At 41.3% G+C, this 27353-nt stretch overlaps 1 protein-coding gene and 1 non-coding gene across 3 annotated transcripts in view; both read right to left on the bottom strand.

The window, feature by feature from the left end:
• The window catches only part of LOC147703580 (transmembrane protease serine 9-like), a 1394371-nt gene that overhangs the window by 700637 nt on the left and 666381 nt on the right, over window positions 1-27353 (bottom strand). For both annotated transcript variants that reach the window (XM_086931925.1, XM_086931926.1), the window contains exon 9: window positions 9931-10093. In XM_086931925.1, coding sequence (XP_086788051.1) covers window positions 9931-10093 — 163 coding nt within the window. The remainder of the gene's footprint in view (window positions 1-9930; window positions 10094-27353) is intronic.
• On the bottom strand, window positions 9568-9731 carry LOC147703582 (U1 spliceosomal RNA). The gene has a single exon (XR_015298591.1). It is a non-coding gene; the product is annotated as a U1 spliceosomal RNA (small nuclear RNA).

The following is a 27353-nucleotide window of genomic DNA, read 5'->3' as shown; positions in this document are numbered from 1 at the left end:
CCCCCTGCTCTTGAAACCGGCAACACCAATTTAGGAGCGACCAAATTCCAAGATTGGATTCAGCAGACAGTCGACAAGCTAGCCCCTGTAGAAATAAAAAAAGCCAGAAGACGCTTTGCCACTGCACCTTGGTATTCCATGGAGGTGAAACATATAAAACAAAAATGCCGACGACTTGAGCGGTCGTGGCGCTCGGATTATAGTGTTCAAAACAAACAAATATACATCAAAGCCCTGCAGGAATACAAGACAGCAATAGTGCAGGCTAAATCAGCCTATTTTACAAATAAAATCCAGGCAGCCTCCAATACTCCAAAAGAACTATTTAAAACTATCACTCATCTCACTAGGACCCCCCGCGACACTGTCTTTAGCCCTGACCAAAACTTTGTGACTAATATTGCTACCTTCTTCCAACATAAGGTCCAGACAGTTTATGACGACCTTAGCTCATTGGCATCAATCACATCTAAGGAGAATAATGACACTGTCCCCCGGTCTGGTCCTAGTTATTCCTCCTTTCCCCTATTAGAGGAGTCACAGGTGGCAGACCTCATCACACAGATGAAGTCGGGGTCCCCATTAGATCCCTGTCCACCGCGTATATTACATATGGTCCCGATGACAGTGGCAGCTGTTCTGACCCCCTTGATTAACAACATTATCATCTCGGGTGTTTTTCCAATCAGCTGGAAAAAAGCATGTATCCGACCAATCCTGAAGAAGGATTCATTGAACCCAGCCCTTCCCACTCAACAGAGTCGGCCCTGATTATGGCAACTGAAAATATTCGAAGAACAATGGACGAGGGCAGCAGAACTGCCCTGATTTTATTGGACCTCACAGCGGCATTCGACACCGTGAACCACTCAATCCTGTTAAACAGATTAAAAACACTTAGCTTCACGGACGCTGCCCTAGCCCTCTTAACATCCTTTCTGGACTCTCGAATCCAACAAGTGCACTGGGAAGGTCTTACATCTGACAAATTCTCCCTTCCAGGTGGGGTCCCTCAGGGATCGGCACTATCTCCCACCCTGTTTAATTTATATGTCACCCCCTTAGCTGCCTTAGTTCAATCCCATGGTCTACAATTAGTGTCCTACGCTGACAACACTCAAATAGTAGTCTCAGTGTCCCAGTCCATCCAAGCCACTGCGGAGCACTTTAAGAACTGTCTTCTCAGTGTAAAAAACTGGATGAGCCTTAACTTTTTAAAACTAAATGCAGACAAGACCGAGATAATCGAGTTCGGTCAGAAACCATTGATCTGGAACAACCTCTGGTGGCCCCCGGAGGCGGGCTCTTGTCCAAGCCCAGCAGAAAAGGTCAGGAATCTTGGCTTTCTGGTTGATAAAGAACTATCTTGTAAGGCTCAGAATAATCAGGTAACGTCTACCTGCTTTCATACCATCGAGGTCCTTAGGAAAGTTCTACCTTATATCCCCTCCACATTGCAAAAAACTGTTATGGGTGCCCTGGTAATGTCCCGAGTGGACTATTGCAACTCCCTCTACTTAGGTACAGGAGAAAAACAACTGAACAAGCTGCAGGCAATTCAAAACGCCGCAGCCAGGGTTCTGCTGAATCTACCCTATCGTCACCCAACATCTAAAGTCATTAGGAAACTTCACTGGCTTCCAGTCAGGTGTAGAATACAATTTAAAGCCCTCTGTCTGGCCCACAGATCTGTGCACGGTACGGGATCAGACGATCTTGCCAAACTTCTTCCTCGATATGTACCATCACGTGCGCTGAGATCAGCCGGTCTTGATCTTATTTGCCAACCTAAAATAAGAAGACAACGCTGGGGTGGTAGATCTTTCTCTTACCAGGCTTCCAGACTGTGGAACTCTCTACCCCCTGCACTGCGCTCACAAAAATCTAAACTTTGTTTCAGAAAAGCACTGAAAACCTGGCTCTTTTCCTCGTATTAAGACTGGCTCACACTGCTCTCTAGTCACTCAGCGCCAAGACGCCGCAGCATTCGAGCGCTTTACAAGTACTTCAGTCAGTCAGTCAGTCAGTTAACTTTTTCCTTATCTCTATTACTAGGAGTAAATTTCATAATCTATCAATTCATTATTCTTTTCAAATATTTAGCAAATAAGGTTTTCTTATTTACCTTATTCACGTTGATATTTACTATGTATTTTATTGAATAATTCAATAAAAAAATTCAACACAAAAGAACTTTGGAACTGCAAAACTCAGAATGTTGTCTATTTAATTGTATGCCCCTGTAACCTAGGTTACGTAGTGAAGACATCTCGAGCTGTAAAAACTCGTCTGACCGAGCACAAGTCAGCTATCAAAACTTCTAAAATTTCTGGCCCGCTAGTCAGACATTTCATTGATTTCCAGCATTCTCCCCACGACATTAAGTGGTGCATACTGGAAAAAATTAACATTGCAAACGACAAAGGTGGAGAAAAGATCCGCAAAAAGAGAGAAGTGTTTTGGATCTTTTCTCTCAATACTTTTTACCATGGCCTTAACAATGACCTCCCATGGGAGAATGCTATTATTTGAACAGATAGTCGCCATATCTTCAGCCCCATTGCTCAGCAATCCCATTATCATTTTTTCTATAAAGATATTCTTTTTATTACCCCACCAGTGAAGCTATCCTAGCTTCACACAACTGTTCCCCTACTAGTTATACCTTTTAATAGAGTCAGCCATCTACCATTCTGTTTGGCCCTTTAAAAGTAGGTTTACCCATCTGATTTCAGCTTCACATCACAGCTACCTCATTGGCTATACCTCTTCACGGAACTTGCTATCTATTTGTTTGTCTGCTCCTTTAAGAGTAGGTTGGACTTACCGCTTTTTCCAATCACATGCTAGCTTATATAAATATGTGAGATACAATGTTACTAGTTGATCCCGATCAGCCACATTTTACGTCGAGACATTAGAGGAGGCCTCGCTTGCCCCTCGCAGGTATTTGTCCTCCTTTTACATCTAGACAGACCCTTCAGCCCTTAGCTGTCTCTAAACTTTTAGCCTGACTGAACCCCTCTTCTCATTCGCAGATATGCGCTTATACCCACAAGCCGATATAACGGCCATCACGTCTTTTATTGATCTTCCGTTCCTGCCGTAGCAACCCTGTTTGCGGTCTGTTGACCTTTCTACGAGTGACGTTTACACATTAAAGAAATCCTTACGCACTACGAAAGGTAACCTTTTGAAAATATAAAAGAGGTTTTACTTTGTAGCCTCACTGTCATTTGCAATATTATAGGTAACACATTTTTATCCTTTAGCGATGTCATGTTTCCTCCATTTTTATACTTGCAGCCTTAAGAGTTTCTAGTTCCAAACGTATCTCCACACGTTTGTTTTGCTCCATTGGGAACGCCCACATCATTTAATCCATGTACCGCTGTTGTTTCAGCTCCAATCTACAAGGTAACCATGTACCACCTCAGCTACAGGAAAGCTGTTTTTCTTAAAAGAGATTCCCCCTATCTCGCAATTGTCTATTGTTATTACAGTGTGACAACACCAGTGAACTCCACGGATATTAATCAGGTCCCTACTATCCGTCACTAAGGGATATCCTCTCCCTGTACCTTCACATCTGTGATCTCCCTAATACATATAAAGCTGCAACTACAAGGTACAACGCTACTCAAAAATATGCTGTTATCGCAGTTAATTAGAATTAACCATACTAGTAATTCTCACAGCTTATATTATTTTGGCATATTATCCATGCATATCTCCATCAGAGTACCTTCAGATACAGAAGTGCTCAAGCCATCATGTGCCCCTTTTAAATATCATTAATTAATGTATCATTTTTTCTGTCTAGTCTGCAACCGTCAAAGTCTTATGTTTTTGTTTCTTACTTCTTTTGTGTCCTATCTTTCATCACATTTTTTCTACTTTCTGCCTTTCCCTTTTTCTTTATTACATAATATTCCTTGGTACCACTTAGCGGCAAATGTATTATTTTTTGAGACATAAGCAATTTAACAGCAAGAAACAATGTAACTATTTTTTACCGAGTATAGTGTTTTTAAAATTGTTCATTTAATTCTAGATTCATGATGGTAATTTCCTCATGAAGACACTTATTGTGTTGAAACGCGTTGAAGAAACCATCGTTTTAAGATAAAGCAATATAATATGAATTGTTTTTAACACATTAGATGTATCATTCTTTATTGAATTGTTATTATTATTATTTTTTATGATCTTGTTTTACTGTCTTGAAAATTATTAAAGCCTATGTTATATTTTTTACTAAAAAAACAAAAAAAAACAAGATAGGTGATCCGACCTAGAAATGGTATCTGAAAGGGAGACATTGACAGAGGATAGCTCTAAAACGACATGTATTTTCTAGAATAGACTGCTGTGACAGGATACCTTGTCAAAATAAATGGAACCAACTGCTACAATTGCATGTTGTATGCATGCATGTACTATTTGAATAGCGCAAAACTACATGAATGGCAGAAAAGAATTGTTCATGGTTAAAGGCAGAAATGTAGAGAGTGAGTCTAGGCATGGGTGCTTGGTTCTGAGATGGAACATGGACTATTTAAGGCGTGGTGATGTAGTATTCTTTGAAAAGTTTTTTCCCTAAACTGAAAATGGGTAGCATGTTGAATGTTGGTAAGAATGTTGTCCCAGCTCATAGATTTGTAGATGGAGAATGCCTGTTTAGATTTTTCTAATTCTTTGTCTCCAGTACGACAGTACCCATTGCGATGTGATGAGCTTATCAGCCAGGTAGGCAGTGTGTTGGTCTTGATTGGTTTATAGATTATGCAGCTGGCATTTAGGGTAATGAGGGCTGGCAGCATATCTAAACAAACTAACAAATATGTGTTTTGAGGTACACTGATACGAGCTAGTACATAACTTATGTATTTACTTGTTTTACTAAAAAATAGGATAAACTGATCAGTGACCTCAGAAGTGCCATACTGCTAAAAGGCATTCTAATGTCTTCTACTGGAACAATGTTAATGACAGCGCATGATTGAGAGCTCTGGAGCGGACTCTGAGGGGAGTACAAGTTTCTCATGGTGCCTGTCAGAGGTGTATAAAGGTCCTCAAGACACCATGCTGTCCAATTGTTGTGCTCTCTGCAGAGCGCCCCGAGTGATGGTCACTTATGTCCCAACTGTAAAGGAGACCCACAGCTGTGAGAGTACGAATAGCATCAAACTAAAAATGGTGTGATCATAGGCAAGGAGAGACGGTGTGTGTGTTTCTGTGAGACAGGGAAAAGGTATTTTGAAAGGGAGGTGCTGTAAGTTTTACACGTAGAACGGCAGAGTGAGAAAACAGTGTAGAAGGATATGACATGAGCTATGCAGATGGAATATTTCAGAAAGATGTCAGGAGAAAACGGGTGCAGTGTTTATCAGAATGAGAAACTGAAAAGGTAAATGATGTGAAGGTGACGACTGTAGTGATGGCGACTCTCTGAAGAATACTACCATATCCACGTGATTTTAAATTCACAGTTTAATGTTTTCAGAACTGAAACATTTTTAATTCTAGTTATTCACAACAAAATCGTTGTTAGTCATTTATCTGATACTGCTAACACTTATTGGCAATGTCAATGTGTCTAGATTGTTTGTAAGTGTATGTACTTAATTTAAAAAAATGTGTGTGGAATCGCGGGGCTGGTCCCTAAAAGTGTGATGAGTTCAGTCAGGGCCGGCTTTAGCGATGGAAAATGGAATCTTACCCCTCATAATAGAAAAGGGACTGCAATTAATAGAAGAATGATTGGTCACCCTGAAAGACCAAGTCATTTATATCAATTCATTTTCCCAAGACAAGTTAGATTTATTAGAAAGTTGAATAATCCCTTTAATACTGCTGTTAATTACTTCTACTACGCTGTTCCCACTGGGATTATAAAGTGCAGATAATTTTTGTTCCATACCAGAAGAATGTAAATACTGGACCATTTCATTTGATTTAAACAGAACTCCATTGTCTGTGAGGGTGGATGCTGAAAGACCTTCTCTAAGGAAGACAGCATCCAAAAACCTGATAACATTAAGGAAATTCACACTATCCATAATATTCAACTCAAACCATTTAGAAAATACATCAACAAGCACAATAATGTACTTGATATAACCATCTTGCCAAGAAATAGGTCCCATGAAATCCAAAGCAACCTCTTGCCAAGGAGCGTTCTGGCAATGCAACGGAAATGAAGGAGGATTAAGAATTTTATGAGATTTGTCTGTAACTTCACAACTGACACATTCTCTAACAAATCGCTCCACAGCAGTATCTGCACCAGGCCACCAATACAAGGCTGTGAGTCTCTGTTTGGTGCGGGTGATACCAGAGTGTCCATCATGACATAAACAAATGATTTTCTTTCTTAAGGTAGTAGGAGGCAAAACTTTATCTCCTCTCAACAGAAATTGACCATCAACACTTAACTCATTACTCACCTGCCAGAATCCTCTGATTTCGTCTATAAGATTCTTACTTTCAAAATCAGACCAACCTTTAATGACCTTAGACTTGACTTCAAGAAGAATAACATCCTTGATTTCAGCATTTATCAACTCCAAATTTTCAATGCTTCCTTGTAACACATCAACATAAGAAACACTGGCAACAGAAAACTAATTCCATGAATTGAAATCTATCTCATTCAAAGGTGAAGCCATCCTGCCTCGAAAATCAGCTGTTCTATTCTTAACTCCAGGAACGGATCTAACAGTGTACAAAAAATCTTGAAGTAGCATAGAAAATCTAGCAATCCTAGAAGTGGTTTTGTATAAACCTTCAGCGGTAAGAAGTTTAGTTAAAGGTTTATGATCTGATCTTAAAATAAAATCCCTGCCCCATAAAACATTTCTAAAATGTTCCATAGCCCAAACACAGGCTAACGTCTCTCTTTCAATTACGGAATACTTCTCCTCTGAGGGAGATAACGACCTGGATGCAAAGGCAATGACAACTTCATTATGATCTCCATCAATCTGAGTGAGCACAGCACCCAAACCTTTCGAACTTGCGTCAGTGGTGACAAACGTGACAGCAGACTGATAAAATCCTTGTAGATTGGGGGCTTTACTGATAGCATTTTCTATAGTTTGAAAAGCTTGTTGACATTCAGAGGACCATTAAAAAATGATTTTATTCTTTAACAGTATCCTCATAGGATCGGTTTTCTCTGAAAAGTTTTCAACAAACTTAGAGTAAAATTACGCTAAGCCCAAAAATGATCGCAAATCATCCTTGGACTTAGGGGAAGGAGCATCAACAATAGCACTGTTGAGTTTCGATTTGGGTTTGATACCATTGTGGCTTACCTCGTGACCTAAAAACACACTGCGTTCAGCAAATTTACATTTTGAAATTTCACCAGTCAAACCTTTAGACATGAAAACGTGCGAAACGTTTCTTAACCTATCATCATGTTCAGGTTTATCATGTCCCATTACAAGGATATCATCCTGAAAGAAAGTAAACCCAGCACATCACCAAATAACTGAGTCATTAACCTCTGAAATACAGCGGCTGCAGAAGCCAAACCAAAATCCATTCTGTGAAATTGGTAGCAAGCAAAAGGGGTACAAAAAGAGGTAACATTTCTGAATGATGGGTGTCAAACAATTTTGTGATATGCGGCGGAGAGAACGATAGTGGAAAACCACTTCGAACCTCTGGTCATTGAAAGCATTTCATCGAACCTCGGAAGAGGAAACTGATCGACAATGATGTTCTCATTTAGACTTCTGAGCTCAACACATAAACAAAATTTTTCGTTGGATCGTCTAGCGACGACCAACGGGGAAATCCATTCGCAAGCTTCTATGGGCTCAATAATACCAATCTTGTCATTTTTTTACCTCAAGTTTGACCTCTTCTTCTGCAATTAATGGAATATTACGAACTTTGTGGATTGTGGGAATAGCAGAAGGTTTGACTCTAATAAGATGGGTGAAACCTTTAAGTTTACCAATTTTCCCATTAAACACTTCTTTAAACTCATACAAAACCCATTTTTTGTCTCTACACCATCACAAGATACTAATACTTGTTCAGAGCTATTTGGCTCAAAAATAATACTTAATGCTCTCTGGTCCTTCCACCCCAAGACTGAAGGACCATCAATTACTACATACAATTTACATAATGCTTGTCTCCCTTTAAATTGGAAATTTAGTAAACGAAAACCTAACATATTTATCTTTTCACCTGTAAAACTTTCAGGATTGATGTCCGTAGGTTCTAAATGTGGACCTAAAACATTCACAAATTTCTCATCCCAAATTGAACGAGCAATTATTGTGAATGGAGACCTAGAATCAGTAGCGACCTGTAACGGAATACCTCCAAAATTGATAATGCATAAAGTTTTACTTTTATCAGTATTAGTAATATTGAGGACAACATTTTTCATTCTGGAAATGGATGTGGAATGAGATCTTTCAGAATCCTCCGAATCAATTTCAGAAGAATCTGAATTCTCAGTGAGACAAACAACTTGGTTACATTTCTTAATATTTTTTTTTCTTCTACAAACTTTCGCCAAATGGCCAACAATACCGCAATTAAGACATTTTGTAGACCTGGCATAACATTTATCTGAACTAGCATTATGCTTAGTCCTCTCTAAAGCATGCCTCAGGGCAAATCAATAATTGTAAGTAAAGCAACGCTGGTCTGCACTTCTTAACATGTTGACTTTTCAAAATGGGCCCCATAAATTTACAGCACATAAAACTTGCACATAAAAGTAAAAGTGTGCAAAAGTCTGGGCCAAAACTGCATCACATGGATAGCAACAAATGCTGCAATTGTCGTATTGCCTAAAAGTGAAAGATAATTGCCACATAATAGAGCCTGATTGGAAACCAGTCAGGACTGGGCGCATCCATGATTGGGCAACCAAGTTGAGGTAAAACTCAGCCATCAGAGGATTTAATCATAACATAGTTCCAGCCTGTTCTCGGCAGCATTGCTGTACAGTCATATATTTCTTGGCAACCAACTACTATTTGATTTCCTTACGCAAGTAGGGAAAAAAATGGGGGTAAATTGTCAAGCCTAATAGAAGAATCCCTAATGTATTTAAGCCTAGAGATTTTCCAATCCGTGATTCACAGGCAAAACAGTCTTCAATTACCGCTCTTTTGAGCAAGGCATTCTCATTGTGCCATACTAATGCCCAGAGTAGTAAAGGTACAATGTTTGAGGATAACATCTCCTGGTGTGCTGTGTAATGAGGACTAGTATCAGTTCCATTAATCTAAACCAGTGATCAGTGAGTAACATTTCTAATGGTGGTGTTGGAGTTGCATACACCACCATTCGTGATTTGTGATACAATCTGGACAGTAATCAGCTCTGGATCAGATATGATCCAATATGAGCCCTTGCTTTCTTAAGAAATAATAGAAGAATAGCAGAAATCCCTCCATCACACAATGATACACATGTGACAGGACGTGTATCGGTCACATAGCATTGAAGTGATGTGCAGTTGAGCTCATTGAAGTCCTGTGATGCACTATCCAGAAAACTGGATTAAAGATTGTTTTGATTTTTTCTTCCCAGGGGAAAGTAAGAATGCGGTACCCCACTACCAGAAAAAATGCAGGTGAGTATGCCACATTTGGGGACATTGTGAGGGTCAGCGCATCTGGAGTGCAATGGATGAGCCTCACTCTGGGAGAACCACCTTGGTGATCATGGTGTCTTCCCTGCCAGGTAAGTATGATTATTAACTAACAAAAATTGGATTTACAGTAACATGCTGCTAATACCAACTAAACACTTCATGATCCTGATGTCTCCCCTGCTAGGTAAGTATGATTATTAAGTAAGATTATTTTGATTTACAATAATCTACTGCTAATACCAACTAAACACTTCTATTACATTGACTACATGCCTGTAGCCTGCACTCATGCTTACCAGAGGCAGCGAGCAGCAGTGAGCACCCATCTGCTGGAGATCAGTGACCCACCACATGTATGCTGTCTGCCGTACTGCATGCTGACCTGCCACGGCCATTCTCCGGTGTGTGCCTGCTCTCCACCAATGATCCGGGTTTGGCTGAATGAGGAACTACCACACACTGTCAAAGAAAGACATAAATGGGTTGAATTAAAGTGTGCACATGTGAAGTCAGCAGAACAAGTTACATACCTTTGTTAATGCTTTTTCCGGTAGATACTATCTAACCAGTGATTTCTCACCTTAAAATATTCCCCAGGCATTAGACTGGATCAGGAAAACTTTGAGCAGTTCCTCTGCATGCCCAGAGATGGCACAGTTCAACTCCATGACAGCGTCATGCAGGACGGAAGTGATGTTGCGGTGCCCACATAAGCGCTATTCTGGCATGCTGCAATCAGCTACGTTTGGGTATATTTCCACACCAAAACATGAAGCTACAAGCAGTGGCAGCTCCTCAGCTAAGGCGGTGAAGTGTCACTCAACTGCTCTCGGGCAGTGTGAAAAAATCAAATCATAGTAACAGAAGATATTTCCTTTATTATCATTTTATTTCTTGTATCGGCCAGGTTAGGAGGAGCAGGTTGGCAGGGGTGGGTCAATGGCTCACATGACGTCATGGAGTGATTGCTGCACTCCAAAGTGCACATGACTGCTTTGCCGGCCTTCTCGGGCCGGTCAAGCAGTCATTCACACTTTGCATGTTCCCCACCAGGCTGCATTAAAAGGCCTGACGGGGAACATGCCCAGCCTCCCATTTCCCGTCTGAGCACAGAGCCACGGCGCTCAGACCAATCACAACGCTGCACTGCACCATTGTGATTGGCTCAGGAGAGGGAGCCTGTGAAATTCCTTGTTCCGGCGGAGAGACAGCGGGGGACAATAGAGGAGAGACGGCTGAATGCTCGAACCGTGGCGAGGAGGTTTTTATGTTTTTTATTTCGTACCCTCCCCCCGCAAACCCCCTGCCTCTCCACTCTTGTTCCATGCCAGCCGCTATTGTCTACGAGTGACCAATAGGTGACTTGTGCGCAGAATCTATAAGCTACATGAAGAAGAAGATCCCATATCGCAGAGTGGGGAGGATGGGAGAGTCAGTGAGGATTCTGCAGTTAGATAGAGTTTCTAACAGAATAAGGGTTACTGATGGTAAGTACCTTACTTGGATACCTATTCTAGGGTGAAGTCTCTGCAATTAGAAGTCTATATCACAAGAACAATACTTCCCCAGAGGTGAGTCTGCAGACAGCTCAAATCAGGAATTCTTGGAGAAGAAAATAGATAAAGTGCCTGTCCCGACAAACCTGACTGTCCAAGCAGTAGTGCTTTGCGAATGAGTGTATTGATGACCATGTAGCAGCTTGGCAGATGTCCAGGACTGGCACCCTGCATGCTAACGCAGTAGTGGAGTGTTGGCCCTGTTGGAATGGACCCACAAGCCCTCAGGAGCCTGTTGTTTTAGCTATTCTGTAGCAGATTTTAACACAGAACACAATCCATTGTGAGATTGTTGGTTTCTGCACTGCTTTGCCTTTCTTCACCCCTGAACCCAATATAGAATTGAGTGTCCACCCGATGATGCAATCAATATAAAAAGAGATAGTTCTTTTTGGGTCCAGCCGATGGAGTCTCTCCTCCTTAGCAGGATGAGGTAGAATAAAAAAAATGTAGGCAGTGTAATGTTCTAACATATTTATAAAGGGGTGACCATCATTGGTAGAAAAAAGTCACGTGTCCGAAGGACCAGGTTCTCTGGGTAGAATCTGGTATGTGGAGGGTTATTAGACAGAGCTTGAAGCTTGTCAACTCTCCTTGCCAATGTCAAACAGCCTCAACAAGCAGTTGTGCAATGTCTTGAATGGGGCACATATCAAAAAAGCTAGAACCAAATTGAGATCACATTGGGTCTGCACACATGGAGTAGGGGAGAACCTCGTCACAGCTGGTGATGTAAACAAGGAGGGTTGATCCAGCAGCCGCAGAAAAGCCGATATGACAGAAATATAATATCTACCAGTGCCCAGAGCAAGACCTTGCTGGGTCAAGTTAAGAGCAAATAACAGAATATCTGATAATGAAGCCGATAAGGGATCCACCTTGTACAAGGATTTCCAAGCTTTGAACCTATTACAATGGGATCATATACCATCTTGGTGGAGGGATGCCTGGCTGCCAAGATGACATCACTGACCTCTGGAGGGAGGAAAGTCTACACTCAATCTCCATGCATGAATTTGGAGCCTGACCCTGCCCTGGTGTTGCAACAGAAGATCTCCCCAAAGACTCAGGAGGTCGAAATATCCGACTCTTAGTGCCCCATCCAGAGCCACAAGAATGACCTTGGCCCAGTCGTTCCTATCCTTATTGGGAACTATGCACAGGAATGGTATTGACGGGAAAGTGTACATGAGTCCTGAGGCCCACTTAAGGCGAAATGCGTCTCTGCCTGGGTACGCTTTGGAAACTCCAAAGCACAGAAGAACAACTCCCGGTGTCACTGCCACTCATGATCGGCAAGTCAATGATGGCTGAATGCCTCTGCCCTGGTGTTCAGAGATCACTGTAGGTGGTCTAGCAACAGAAAAATGTCCTGGATCTCCAGCCAAGCCCAAAGTCTCAGAGCCTCCTGACACTGAGCCAGTGGCTCACCCGGCCGGCATATTGTTGTATCACATGGCAGTGGTTTTGTCCTTGGACTCCTGACCCAACCTGCCCTTGATGGATAGGAGGACGGCTTTCAGTGCCAAGCAAATCGATCTCAGCTCCAGAAAATTGATACAGAGCAGAGACTATGCCGGAGACCAAAGTCTTCTGGTCTTCAACTCTCCCAGATGGCCACCCCAACCCAGGAGTAATACTTTTGTAACCACTGTGAGTTCTGGGTGGGGAAGAGGGAAGACTCTGCCACTGGTCCACTCGCAGTTTGTCAACTACCACTGCAGATCTTTTGCAGTCTCCTCCGATATCTGGACCAGGTCCGAGAGATTTCCCTGATGCTGCATCCACTCTGACTTCAGATCTGTTTCACTGAAATCCAGGATAGAGGCTGAAACAATGGAATCTTAGTATGACATTAAATATCTTGCACTCACCACTCCAGAGGGTGTGCCCGGAACTGCTTAGCAAATCTTCTGAGAGGGAGTCAGGTGTGACTTCGGCACATTGATAGTAAACCCCAGCAAATGCAGAAGGTTCCCCATAGTCTGGAGGTGAGGGACGACTGCCTGGGGTGAGACCCTCTTCAGCAGGTAGTCATTGAGGTAGTGAAGACTGGAACCCCTGATTTCTGCAAATGTGCTGCAACCACTGCCATCACTTTTGTATAAACCTGAGTTGCACTGGTAAAGACAAATGGGAGCACAGTGAACTGAAATTGCCTATAGACCACCGTGAACCGCCAATAATTCTTGTGGGATGGCAGGACAGGGATGAGTAAAAACATGTCCCGTCGGTCAAACACTACCATCCAGGATCTAGGGCAGAATGAACCTGAGAACACATAAGCCTTTTGAAGTTATCTTTCTACAGGAAATAATTGAAAAGGTACAGGTCTGAAATAGGATTCACTGACAAAATATAGACTATAAAAATTTCAAACTTCAAAAATATCGAGTCAAAAATATCTAGTTCAAAAATATTGACTTCCTATACTTATAATTAAAATTACAAAAATAATGGTCACTAATATAGTTGTATAAATACCGATTTTTAAATATATATAAACTTAATAGTAAACAAAAATGTAATTAAATAATTATACCAATATAATACAAATAAAATAAATTGAATAATTTTTAAAAACAACATAACTATCATGATCAATAAAAAAATTAAAACTTTTCTAAATGGAATTATATAAATAAATATGTATATACATATATCCAATAACAATTTTAAAAAAAGAAACCATTTTAAATGCACATAAATAATGAAACAAAATAAAACAATTTACTACAAATATTATAAACTTTAGTAATTATGAATATTATTATTTTAAATAACCAAACACATATTAATATAAAAGTAAACAATATAAAATAAAATAACATTTTTGTAATGTAATACATGTACTATTCCCACTACAATTTATACAAGAGCAGACAAAGTGTCATACTCAGGAGGTGTAAAATGTACAAGTCCAACTACACTCAATACAACAGTAGGGAAAGTGTTTGATTGTGGAGGGGTCAAATGTACTATTACCACTCCAGTAAGTGCTACAGTAGGGAAAGTGTTGGATTGAAGAGGGGTCACATTTACTTTTCCCACTCCTGTCAGTGCAACAGTAGGGAAAGTGTTGGATTGCGGACGGGTTAAATTTAGTACTCCCACTACCGTCAGTAAGACAGTAGGGAAAGTGTTGGATTGCGGAAGGGCCAAATTTACTAATCCCACTCAAGTCAGTGCAACAGTAGGGAGATGATTGTATCGCGGAGGGGTCAAATTTACTATTCCCACTCCAGTCAGTGCAACAATAGGGAAAGTGTTGGATTGTAGAGGGGTGAAATTTAATATTCCCACTCCAATCAATGCCACATTAAAAACAACAAAAATATCTTAAACAAAATGAAAATAATAAAAAAAGTAAACACATTAAAATAAACGTTGGAAAGAAATACAAATTATATTTATTATTAAAAATATAAAATTAATTAACTTCACACCCTATACCCTACAAAACCCACAACCCACATCTACATTTTTAAAAAACTTACTTGCACAATTAACATCATTATTTATCAACCAACCAAATATTATTTATGAAAAACTAAATATAAAATAATGAAAATTAATTAACTTCCCATCCTTCACTCCTATAAACCCAACAAACCCCACCTAAATTAATAACACAATTAAAATAATTGATTTACAAGTAAAACATTATTAGTATTTAACTCATAATTAACAAAAAAAACCATTTACTCCCCACCCTTTACCCCAATAAAGCCCACAACCCAAACCTAAAAAACATTTAAACAATTGACATATTTAATTATCAATTAATTAATGAATATTAACTAACCACTGAGTATTAATTATTAAAAAATAAACAACTTCCCACCCATAACACCTATAATCCCCACAATGCACACATAAAAAATTAATTACACAATTAACATAATTATCAATTAATTAATAATAACAACTAACTAATTATTAATAAACTAAAAATACATTACTTTCCACCCTTTACTCATATAACCCCACAACCTGCACCTCAAACAATGCACAATTAATATAATTATCAATGAAATAATTAATGTACATTTACAACCAATTATTAATTAATTAAAAATAAATTACTTTCCACACTTGACCCCATAAACAGATTTACATAAAAAAATTAATAAAACAATTAACAACATTAAATATCAATTAAATAAATAATATTGATTAAAAAATGATCATTAACATATTATAAATAAATGACTTCCCACCCCACAACCCTCTACAGAATTAAAAAACACAAAATGTAATTAAGTTAAATTTCATAACTTCAAAAAATGTAACTAATATAGTAAGAAACATAAACAATATTTAACAAAAAGTTACATCATAAACATATACTAAAAACATAACAATAATTAAAAAACGATCTTTTAAACAATTATATTTTTACAAACTATATTAATGACTTCTATATTTTAAAAATCGATATTACTTACCTTAAAATCTTGACAACGATATTCTTACTGACAATATTTTCATTCCCCAATATTAGTGACTCGATATTTTTGCAAGTCGATATTTTCTGTTTGATATTTGGTCTTTGCACTCTAAAATAGGCTTGAGGCCACCGACCTTCTTGGGCACCAGAAAGTGCTGAGAATAGCAACAATGTCCAACTTCTGGAGAAGCCCCCTTTTGATGGCCTCTATGGCCAGTAAACCCTTTACTTCCTGACAAAGTAACAAGTGATGGTCCTCCATCAGCTTTTCTATGGATGGTGACACAGGTGGGCTGTGTCCCCAGAAGAAAGGGCATAAAGCAGCATCACAATCTGAGGCGAGGAACCCAGTTGTCAGATGTAATGTCCGTCCTTTGGGGAAGGTGGTGTCTGATCCTGATGGCAATGGGGTAGCTGTGCAAAGTGGAGGGCACACTAAAGAAATTTTGAGGCTGCGGCAGCCAGAGAGGCGCGGAATTGGTCAGCACACTGGGTATGGCTCCCACATCCATTTAAGGATCCGCAAACCTGTCCCAGAATGGACAGGGTGTCCTGCTGAGTACAAGGGTAAGTTTGATTGATACTGTGGCTGCCCAAAAATGCACTGACTCCTTCTGGTGCATAGGCAAAAGGACTGCTGTTGGGGGCCACCAGCGAAGCGAAAGGCCAAGAGATCTGGCAGTGACATGGCTCTCGCAAAACAAGAGGGAGCCTCCGTATGGAATATCAATGAATTACGACTGGATGTCCATAAAAAACCAAGTGGACTTCAACTAGGTTTGGTGGTGCACTGCCACTGTGTAGGCCATTGATTAGGGCATGATTAAGAAAGACTAGGATCTCCTCTGGGATCATGGAGAACAACTCGCCCACTGACTCTCACAATACACAGGAATATTGGCCCATGAGGCATGTGATGTTACCTGACCACAAAGCCAATCTGGTGGAGAAGAAACTATGGGGCATATTTACCAGCCCCTATCGCCACCACAATGTCACTTTTCTTGATGTTGTGGTGGCAATAGGGGCTTCGCCTTTTTCACAAGGCGGCGTCAACGCCACCTTGTAAAAAAAGCACCCTTTCTGGCTATACTCCGCTTGAAAGCAGCAGGGAATGGGTGTTGTAGTGGGTGTTCCATGCAACACCCACTGATTTTGACGCTGCCCCATATTTACAAGGGTGGCATAAATATGGGGCAGTGCAAAAATTAAGACAAGGTAAAACCTAGTCTTACCCTGGCACAACAGGGATCTTTTTTGATTTTGCCTCTTTTTTGCTGTTTCCATGTGTGGTCTGTTGTGCAGCACACATAGATACAGCAAAACGCTGTTGATTGTTTATGTGCAGGAAGCTGTCCTTTCCTGCACATGAACAATCATTAAAAAAATTACGTTTTGCAACTTCTATGTTTGCTGCATCAGGCAGCACACATAGAAGTTACACAACGCCATTTCCGATTGTTTATATGCAGAAAGGTGTCCCTTCCTGCACATAAACAATCATTCCCCTCACACAGGCAGCCTTGCACTATGGTTCAAGGGCGCCTGCGTTGGCGCTACGCAGCTCAATTAGCCCCCAGCACAGGGGGAAATGCAAGGCTGCACCATATTCTTGTAAATACGATGCAGCCCAGCATTTCAGGAGTGACGGATTGGGGAGGTAGGCCAATAAGGCTAACGTTGAGCCCTGCCATTTCCTTGTAAATATGCCCCTATATTTCCTGAAAATATCCAGCTTCTTGGATTCCTGGTCCGGAGGAGTGGACAGGAATTAACTGGGATTAACCTTGGATGTGGAGGCTCTCTGGGAAATGGTGCTCTGAAAGGAAAGATGTGTCTCCTGGGTTGGAACGGTGTTGCTTGTCTATCATTCTGCCCCTGTACAGAGCTTGACCTATGTGTTGAGGAAGACGTTAGTAAGGACTTCATTGAAGGGGAGGAGAGGCTCTGCCAAGCTTGCTCCTGGTTGGAGCAAACTCATCAAGATGTTGGGCTTGATCTCGATGGCAAGTAGGTGTAGGTCGAGGAACCCCTCCCCCATGCACATCACCATAGCAAATGAAGAGCCGTTCTTCTAACACTGGACCCAGATGGGAAAGAATACCAGAGCCTAGAGAGATATCAAAACCACTGGCACCATGCAGCTCCTCATACCAGTTTTCATCAGAGGCCTCATCCAGAGAACTAACCTTCCCACTCAACATCCCACCTCGGGGAAGAAGGGTGAGTCTAAAGGTGGTTGAAGTGTGTCCAGGTTCTAAGATAAGGCCTGGACGGTGCTGGCATCAACATTGAACTTTGCTAGAGGGTATGGTGTCAGAGACGGAGATGACAATAAGCTCCTTCTTGTCAAGCGTCTACAGCAGAGGTCTTCAAACTTTTGTAGGTTGAGCCCCCCCAGCTGAATTTTTTTAGATGCTGGGCCCCCGCACCACCTGACAAAAATTTGTGGAATCTGGGACACTACATAATCGACTGCCACGCGCATATCACGAGCCATATTCGTCAAATAATGTTCTACACAACAAGAATGTTTAGTAAACTACAGGTTTGTGAGTGGGTGTGGTGAAATGACAGAGGCTTATTATACAGTTCAAAACACAATTTTCCAAGATAAAATGTGTGAAAGTGTTTTTACTAGGATGCTTTGTTCCACACATGACATAGATTAATAATAACACCACTGACATAAATGTGACGGGTGTGTATGTTTTTTACCACAGACGGTCAATCTGTGGATGGATATTTGCTACTGCCATCCTCAGGTTGTGCTCCACATCTAGTCTTAAACGGTACTCAGTCCACTGCAGGCTCATGGTTGCCCCATACCTGTAACCTCCAATATTCAAAGCCTATGCACCACAGTGTCATTAACTGTCTAGCAAGGCCTCTTGCTAGGGTCAAAACTGCTAGCGCCGGTTTTCTCCACTCTGCATTTTACTGGCACCTCTGCAGGCACAGTGTCTTGGGCCACGTCATGGTGAAGTTACAAGACTAAGGGAAGACACACCCGAAGCAGGTGTGTGAGAGGTAAAGCGTGCAGCACTGAGGTATGTTGGTATGGCCCAAAGCAAGGTGGCATCCTTTTCATTTAATGCTCAAAAGGCTTGGCAGTTCTGAGCAGCTCAGAGCTGCAGTGCCTGCATGCCCTCTGTTAGTAAGGACTGCAGTCACGCAGTCTGTCTCCGGCTTATAGTATATGGGTAAATCAAACGGTGAGGGGGAAGAGGGTATGGGTGAGGGTGGTGAACGAATGGACCAGGCAGCCAACACAGCAATAATAACTGAACTAATGCCTGCCTTGAGGCTGGTCACCTTGCAACTACCTTGTGCCCTGAGAAAGAGCCCCTTCCGGTGCCCCTGCCTTGCTATGGACGCCAGCAGCACTGAATTGAGAGAACCCGGAAAGCAGCACTGGTGCCATTCTTGCACATTCAGCGTTTCCCACTCACTGGTAAGGTTGCTAAATACTGCCATACTGGCCATTTGTTCGTGACGATTTAAGGCTTAAGCATGACAAAATTATCAAAAAAGATTGTCTTCATAAAGTCTATACATTTTACAATGGACTTTGCCTTTATTTACTTTAATTAAGAGACAGTTATCTTTAACTTCGCAGCTTTCAGAACACTGCAAAGTATGCACCGATGAGGGGAAAAATCTCGGCTTTTTGTATGAACCCAGCGCGAGCCAAGAAAATACAATACAGATCTTGCCACTTAACAACAAGTATGATAATTTGGCCCATCCGTAGCTGCTTCCTGTTGTGTATTTCATGTGAATTGTAACACTGTGAAACGTGACTTGTTAATCCTAAACACTTTGCATATTGAGATTACTAGTTTTCTCTTTTCCTAGCAGAATGAATGCACATACAATTTCCACAGTACAAAATGCACCTAGTTATGAAAATCAGATGTTTTTTGATCAATAGGAAGTGCTCTGTAGCAGTTTAAAGATCTTTTTCGAGTTTCTCACAGCTCAAAAGTTTATAATTCGTAATATTTATCCATTCCCATGGACTTCATTGCTTTGTTTTGCTCGCGAGGAATTGTCACTTATAGTGGTTGAAATGTCACTCTTAACTGCAATGAAAAAAAAAAAAAGTCAAACATAGCAATCTGAAACCTTGGCAGCTATGTCTTGAGGAGCACATGAAGAAAGGAAAGCCTGTGAGGCGGCGCAGACATGAGGCTTGATTGATCACAACTTTTGAACCGGGAAGGGCTTGAACTGAAATGCTTCAGCTGCGGTGGAAGCTAAGGAGTCTCCTCTGAAACCAAAGGCGAAGTAACAGAACTGTCTTCCTTTGCTTTCGGTTTAACAGAGGAGACTTCCTGCCTCCCACCGCAGCTCTAACAATTAACCCCCTCCTGGGACGGTGATTAACAGAGAAAAGCATGGGCTGGTCGGCCCGATGATTTCCCCTCCCTCCCCTCTACCGGAGTGCTCTAGTGAAAGACAAATGCAAGATTTTAGGGTGGAGAGCGCGCCCCCCCTGGGATGGTGTCACGCCCCCCTGGGGGGGGGGGGGGGGGGGCGCGCCCCACAGTTTGAAGAACTCTGGTCTACAGTTACGTCGGGTCAGCACCGGGTACTGAGGTTTCAGGGTGGGAGTAGGCATCCATGATGGTGTAGGTCTGGATCTGGGGAAGGGTTCAGAAACCACCTCCAGCAGGGTCGCCTCTCAGCTCTGTGAGGCCAGAAGGCGCACAAGGTGTTAACCCCATTGGTTTCGGAGGGGACATGTTCCCTAAACACACTGGGAGCAAAAGCTCAGAATAGCTCCACAAAATGTCAAAAAACGTTGTCCTCAAAAAGTGACTCAGGTAGCTCTCCGTATCCTTCCGACCCAGATGATGCTGATGCGAAGCTGACTTCTGCCACCTCCTGGCTCACAGAGGTACTGCTCAAGAATTTCCAGATCCAATGTAATGCCTGAGGACAATTGTAAAGTGAGGAAACTGCATTTGGAAATCTGTAGCAGAAATATGATTTAATATGTGTGTAGATTGTCCAATAAAAGTGTGCAGGCGCAGAGTAATCAGTGGAAGATTTGGGGCATGCAGACAGCTTTATAAAGTATTCAGTCACGTGTAAAACAATGAGAGTAAAGAGAAGCAAAGATAGACAGTTCATGATATTTACCAGCAATCTCACTCTGAATCCTTTTCTCTGACCCATTGTAAGATATGAAGTGTCCTCACCTCCCCAGGCTTCCTGCTGATTATCCAAAGAAAATAATACAAACCCTCCATGCCTGTCCTTTAGCACTATTATTGGCAACCATTCCCACTGATCTATCGTACCTCAAAGCAGGATGCAGCCTCCACGAATCAATAAATAATGCTTTGTATGATTATTTAAAATCTTCACAATAATAAAATCAAAAAATTAAAAAACATTACAATATATTGAATAGCTTAAAACTGTAATGTGGTTAATTAATTATGCTTTCGTTTTTCCCATTGTGTAACAAGATGGAGAAGAGGTAATGAGCAAAATTATCTCTAAGGTACTGGTGTTATAGCTGCATGTCAAGTTTAACCACCTGATCGACCACATATATTCTAACAATGTGCCAAATTCAAGCCAAAGTGTAGAGTGCCTAGGGTGTGAGATCTCAGTCAATTAAGGGTGTGGCATGCAAGAGTATGAAGGCTCAACCAGGGCCTTTTCTACAATAACCTATTTCCTGCCACTTAGTACATATCTGAGGTGGAAATAAAGTGCAAAGTTAGATCTAAATGCAATTGATGTGACAGTGTTCAATTAAGACCAATGTGGACAAAGCCTTATTGTATATTGCCCCTAGTTCTGGCATAACAGCATTTCAAGTTCAATCCAGAGTGCACAGTGGATGTTTGTAGCTGGTTCCAGCCATACTATTCTAATAGTAGGTGTTACAGAGGCTGGAAGAGTTCAAGTGTTGCATGCGCTTAGCAGCTCCCTTAAAATGGAGTAACATTTTTGCTAGTTCCATTGGGACCTCACATGTGTAAGCGTAGTTGACCGCGTCCCTGCAGGTTCTTAGTTCATGCTTTACAAATAATGGCTTCAGTAGAGTGTGTCTGTCAGTTAACAACGCTGGGCAGCAGAATAATAGGTGGCACAGGGAACTCAGAATTTCCCTAATGGTAGGGCCAACAATCTCATATTGAGTATATTATTTCTAGCTGGGCTGCCCAGGGGGGGCTTTAAGTAGGGCTCAAGTGCTGCAGCCTTGTGTGATTGGATCAGGGCTTTGGATAACTGCCTTCCATGAGCTAGAAGCACTTTAGCTGTTGGTAAGTTACCGCTGTGTAAATGGAGACACCTTAGTTCAGGTTCAGAGATCTGAAAGCCGTCTGCGAATATCTTAACCAGAACCTTAATTCTGCTTTAAACTTGTAGCCTCAAGGAGGGATGGAAAGGTTTGCGTAATGGCATTACGAGCTAAATAATCAAGGCATTACCTCATTTTGGGCAAGTTGTACAAAATCATAGGCTTGCGATTCCCTAATAGCAAACTTTAGTGATTCGCTATTAGGAAATTGCATCCAGCGATGTGCAACAATGTGTTTAACATTGTTAGCGATTCCCAGTGAGGTTGCAATTGACCTGCCTCATTAATATTCATGAGATAGGTCCCAATTCGGGACCCATTGGGATTCGCTAAAAACACGGGGAGTGCAGCCTGCTGGGAACAGCAGACCACCATGTTTCTGCTTTTAAATAAAGTAAATTTTTTCTTAAATACAGCACCTTTTCCTTAAAGAAAAATTCAATAATTTTCAAAAAGAAAAATGAAAAACTTGGTTTTAATTTTTTAAGAGTAGACAGTGGTCCGTGGGACCAATACCTGTTCTTAAAAAAGTTTTCAAAACTATTCACGAAAGGGACCCCTTCCGTTTGTGAATGTTTTCCCAGTCTACTAGTAAGCAGTAAAATACAAATGTTTTACTTCTGTATTTTGGTCACAAAATATTCACATACCCCACTCACTGCGAGTCGCTAACAGAAAGGGGTGCCCTTAGCATGACCCTTCTTAATACCGATTCAGTAATCCATTGAGTGATTCGGAAATAGGGTTTGGTACCCAGTAAAATGCTTTGTTCCAGTCGCAAACAGTCCAATTTGCAGAATCGAGCCGTCTGTGACCTGAAAACAATCTCCGTACATCTGGCCCTATAATCCCTACGATGTTAGGGAATACAAAACATATCAGATAGTGTAAGAAAGTGGGGTATTAGTTGAGGGTGGTCAGTACTCACCTAAAGTACTAACAACAATATTTGTCAGGGTAAACCACTAAAGTCACTATATACACCTAAGCTCAACCCCCTGGTAGCTATGGCACACAGCAGACAGGCTTAACTTAGAGGCAATGTATAAAGTTGTCACAGATCATTAAATACCCCCAAAACAAATGAAAAAATAGAATAAAATGTAATAAACACAATTACACTAAACTGACAAAAATCAAATAGGAGAACCAGAGATGTACATTTTTAAAGTTTTAAGTATAAATAATTCCAAGAAGCACAACGTGCAAATGATATCGAATGATCACAGTAGAACAGGATCTAAGTGTAACTGAACTTTAACTACAATGGAGCACAGGTCAGATTTAGTAACCAGGTTTGCCCTGGTAAAACATTTTATATTCTGCTTTTAGTCCTTTAAGACCAAATCCACTACAGGAGTAAACTTCTAAAGCCACACAAGACCTCAAGGAAAGCACTTAGAGACTTACAGGGGGGAAACTTTGGACAACAGGAGGGTCCAGTCCCGATCCAGTTTCTACTTGTCAGCTGGGCTGTGGTGCAGGAAAAGGCCTCTTGTAGGTTGATGTGTCCCTGTAGCTTCAACAGGAGGCCCTTCTTATGACCCCTGGTGTCCACATCTTTGTCCTGACTACAAAAGAGAGCAGGTCCAGCCTCCTGGGCACTTCTCAGGTTACAGGCAGCAAGTTAAGTCCTATTTTGATCTTCTTCAGGTCCAGAAGTGTTCTGAAGCAGGTGCCTGAAGGTGCCACGTGTATGCTTAGCTTGAGCTAGAAGGTGGGAATGACCAATGTCCTAACCAATGGGGTAGGTTCCTGGGACAAACTACCCACTTTGGACATTTTCATGATGACCGAAGTCTTCAGTCACTCTGAGCTTGGGCTCTGAGGGATGGTGGTGTATGGGGAGTGCACTATGGTAATCTGGTGCACTCCTAAATCTAACACTAAAATCTAGTTTTAGAGTGTCCCTGTACCAACATCAAACTCAAAAACTGGAGTGTTTTAAAATCAAAGATGAGCTTTCAGCAACAAGGCAGTAGATGCACACAAGTGTTTTGTCATTCGTTTTCCCTCCTTTGAAACGTGACCCAAATGTTGTATGTAAACTCAGTAGCCATGTCTAACAGGATGTGACACAGTAATGTCAAAGAGCACTACTCTAATTGGGGCATGACTGTCTGGCAGGACGACAGAAGAGCTCTCACCTGGTGTCAGCTAACAAATACCAGTGGCACAGGAGGCTTCTCTGAGGTACCAAGTGTCATACGAGAAATCCCAGCAGACTTGTCAGGCAGGATGTGACATTCAAGCTGGACTTGACTCTTTTTAATGTCAAAGTGGATCCTCCCTGCCTAACCTGCATATTTTATCAGGTTCAGATCAGTACAATCTGCCTTTTCAGGTCCGCTTATTGTTTGCTCCTGTGAGCAGTTCACACCTCACCACAGGGGATCCATCAGCTGCCAGGTGACAGATGGAAGGCACTGAAAGACTTTAGAAGTTTAGGCAGGCAAAGGGTAACTTTTCTAAATAATATTTTCTGTGATAGGTAGACCAAATTGAACGTTAGCATTACATTGGATTTCATTAACCACTAAAAAGAATCCTTGAAATAGTTCTCTAGTGGTTTCCCCGGTTGATATACATTTATTAAACTTAATATCATATCCCAATGCGTTCCTATGGTGTAGCTAACCCTGCTACAATGGCCATAGCCTTTTGGACCTTTTCACCAAGTGGACATGTTTAACAATAAACCTTTACATATCCTAATTTTAAATGCCTTGCACCCTCACCTTTATGCATAATAAGATCTACTCATGGATGACTTATAAATATTTGAAAGGGAGGTTTAGGCCTGTGAAAAGGGGTTATTTTGAGAGGTTGAATTTACTTATAAAACCTGCACAGCAAAGGCTACTAGCGGCAGGCCTGCAGTCATGTTCACATTGGCACAGTAGTGGCACGCACAATCGGTGCTGCAGTCCACTAGTGACCTTTAACAAACAGGCTCTGGGTACACCTTGGTACCATATATTAGGCACTTATAGGTATGTTAAATATGCCAAGCAGGGCTAGACCAATTTTGCCATCTTGAAGGAGGAGAAAAAGCACTTTACCACTGGTTAGCGGAGTTAACGTGCAAAGTGTTCTATAGCCAGAAAAATAGGGTTCAGTAAAAAGGCAAAAAGAAAAAACTTGGGGAGAATTTGCAGAATGGGTATCTTTCCAACAGACAGCTTTGATACTTTCAGCTTAAGGTAACATAAGCAAATGAAAAAGATCAAATATGTTATATTATCAACAACGTAAGCATATTAAATGGCAATGAAAGACTTATCTCATAAATATCTTCCCTAGGGTTCCCCACCTCCATCCCTTAGTGGATGAACAAAAAAGGAAGACATGAGCATGCAGCTCAGCAAATATACTTCAGGGTAGCACCCAGGGAGCCCTTTTCAAGAAACAAACATATTCTCCTATGGGCATCAGAGTGATGATCTTTTAGAGGGTGCTCATCTTTTGTCACAGTGTTCAAATTGTAAACCCCCTTCATATTTGTGGTGGAGAAGTGTGGCTCAATGATTAGAGTTGAATCAGACGAACCAACAATGAAACAGTGGGACACAATCCTGCATCCACAATGCTACACACACATTAGACAATACATATAATCAGGGTATTTCAGGCATATAGAAAAGAGGAGCAAAAAGAAAATTTACAGTGCATTTGCTTCACATATGTGGGAAACACAAGATTTTTTGGCACATAATATTACGCTAGTGTTTAAACCACATATTGTGTCAACGGCGTTTCGATCCAATTAATGATGATGGATCATCATCAGGACATTCATTGCTTGCCTGAATTAAAAGCCTATGTTTAAACAGGAAGGAAGGGAACATATAACAGAACATTAATCAACTGTGTTACTCATAGGACAATACTAATGCAAACTCATGCCAAGTTTTTAGGTGCTAATCGTCATTCAAGTGCGAAGGTGTCAGGCAATCTGTGCCAACCATCCACGGCGCAGTAGTGAACAAAACATGCCACGCTCGGAGTATATGTCGTGAACATGATGTGTACAGTTGGTGCCTATAGCATGCCAAGGTGGTGTATAGCAGGGTAGTGGAAGGTAATAAGCCGTTAGTGCACGTGCCGTATATGTGCAACAAGTCAGTTGAACTGATATGCCAAGGGAAGTAATTAGCAAGAAGGGTAATTACCTATACATTACTCGGTTTTTTACATCCTCTACAGGCATAAGGCGCCTGTGTCAGCCCCCCTACTAACCGATCGCATTGTAGGTTCACCCCTTCGTGTTCAATTGATAACTGCAACCCACGAGGTAAGCTCGTCCCTTGTAATCCCACCAGCCTCTTGCCCGGTTAATGTAACTTGGCTCATGCTTATTCCGGGTTTATTTTCCTCAGGCAGCTTACGAATTGACTGCTCAACCAGTTCTATCTTATCACCCCAAGGCTCCAGAATTGGACGCCGGCTCAGTTTCAACTCCATTAGAACCCGCGCCTAAGTAATTACTTCCCTTGGCATATCACTTCAACTGACTTGTTGCACATATACGGCACGTGCACTAACGGCTTATTACCTTCCACTACCCTGATATATACCACCTTGGCATGCTATAGGCACCAACTGTACACATCATGTTCACGACATATACTCCGAGCGTGGCATGTTTTGTTCACTACTGCGCCGTGGATGGTTGGCACAGATTGCCTGACACCTTCGCACTTGAATGACGATTAGCACCTAAAAACTTGGCATGAGTTTGCATTAGTATTGTCCTATGAGTAACACAGTTGATTAATGTTCTGTTATATGTTCCCTTCCTTCCTGTTTAAACATAGGCTTTTAATTCAGGCAAGCAATGAATGTCCTGATGATGATCCATCGTTATTAATTGGATCGAAACAACGTCGACACAATATGTGGTTTAAACACTAGCGTAATATTATGTGCCAAAAAAATCTTGTGTTTCCCACATATGTGAAGCAAATGCACTGTAAATTTTCTTTTTGCTCCTCTTTTCTATATGCCTGAAATACCCTAATTATATGTATTGTCTAATGTGTGTGTAGCATTGTGGATGCAGGATTGTGTCCCACTGTTTCATTGTTGGTTCGTCTGATTTAACATATTCAAACATTGAATAAATTCTAAAGTCCGGCTGGACTTTTTTTCATTATAGTGCATAATGTGGCCTATAATTATTGAAGTGGTCATTTTCCTTGTCAAGGACCTTTGTCTTTAACTTAATTGATACCCCAGGTCCTTGCTTACCTAGTGGGTTCCCTTGTCCTTTAGTAAAAATCAATGATTAGAGTGGCAGACGCTGATGCAGAGGTCTAGCCCGGGACCAGGATTCAATTCCCCGCCTTGGCGAGTCTTGGGCTCAAAATTCCACGGACCTGATAATTC

This window comes from Lissotriton vulgaris, chromosome 7 (genome assembly GCF_964263255.1).
Source record: "Lissotriton vulgaris chromosome 7, aLisVul1.2, whole genome shotgun sequence".
NCBI lineage: Eukaryota > Metazoa > Chordata > Amphibia > Caudata > Salamandridae > Lissotriton > Lissotriton vulgaris.
The sequence above is the reverse complement of the archived record's forward strand: the minus strand, read 5'-3'. Positions and strand labels throughout refer to the sequence as shown.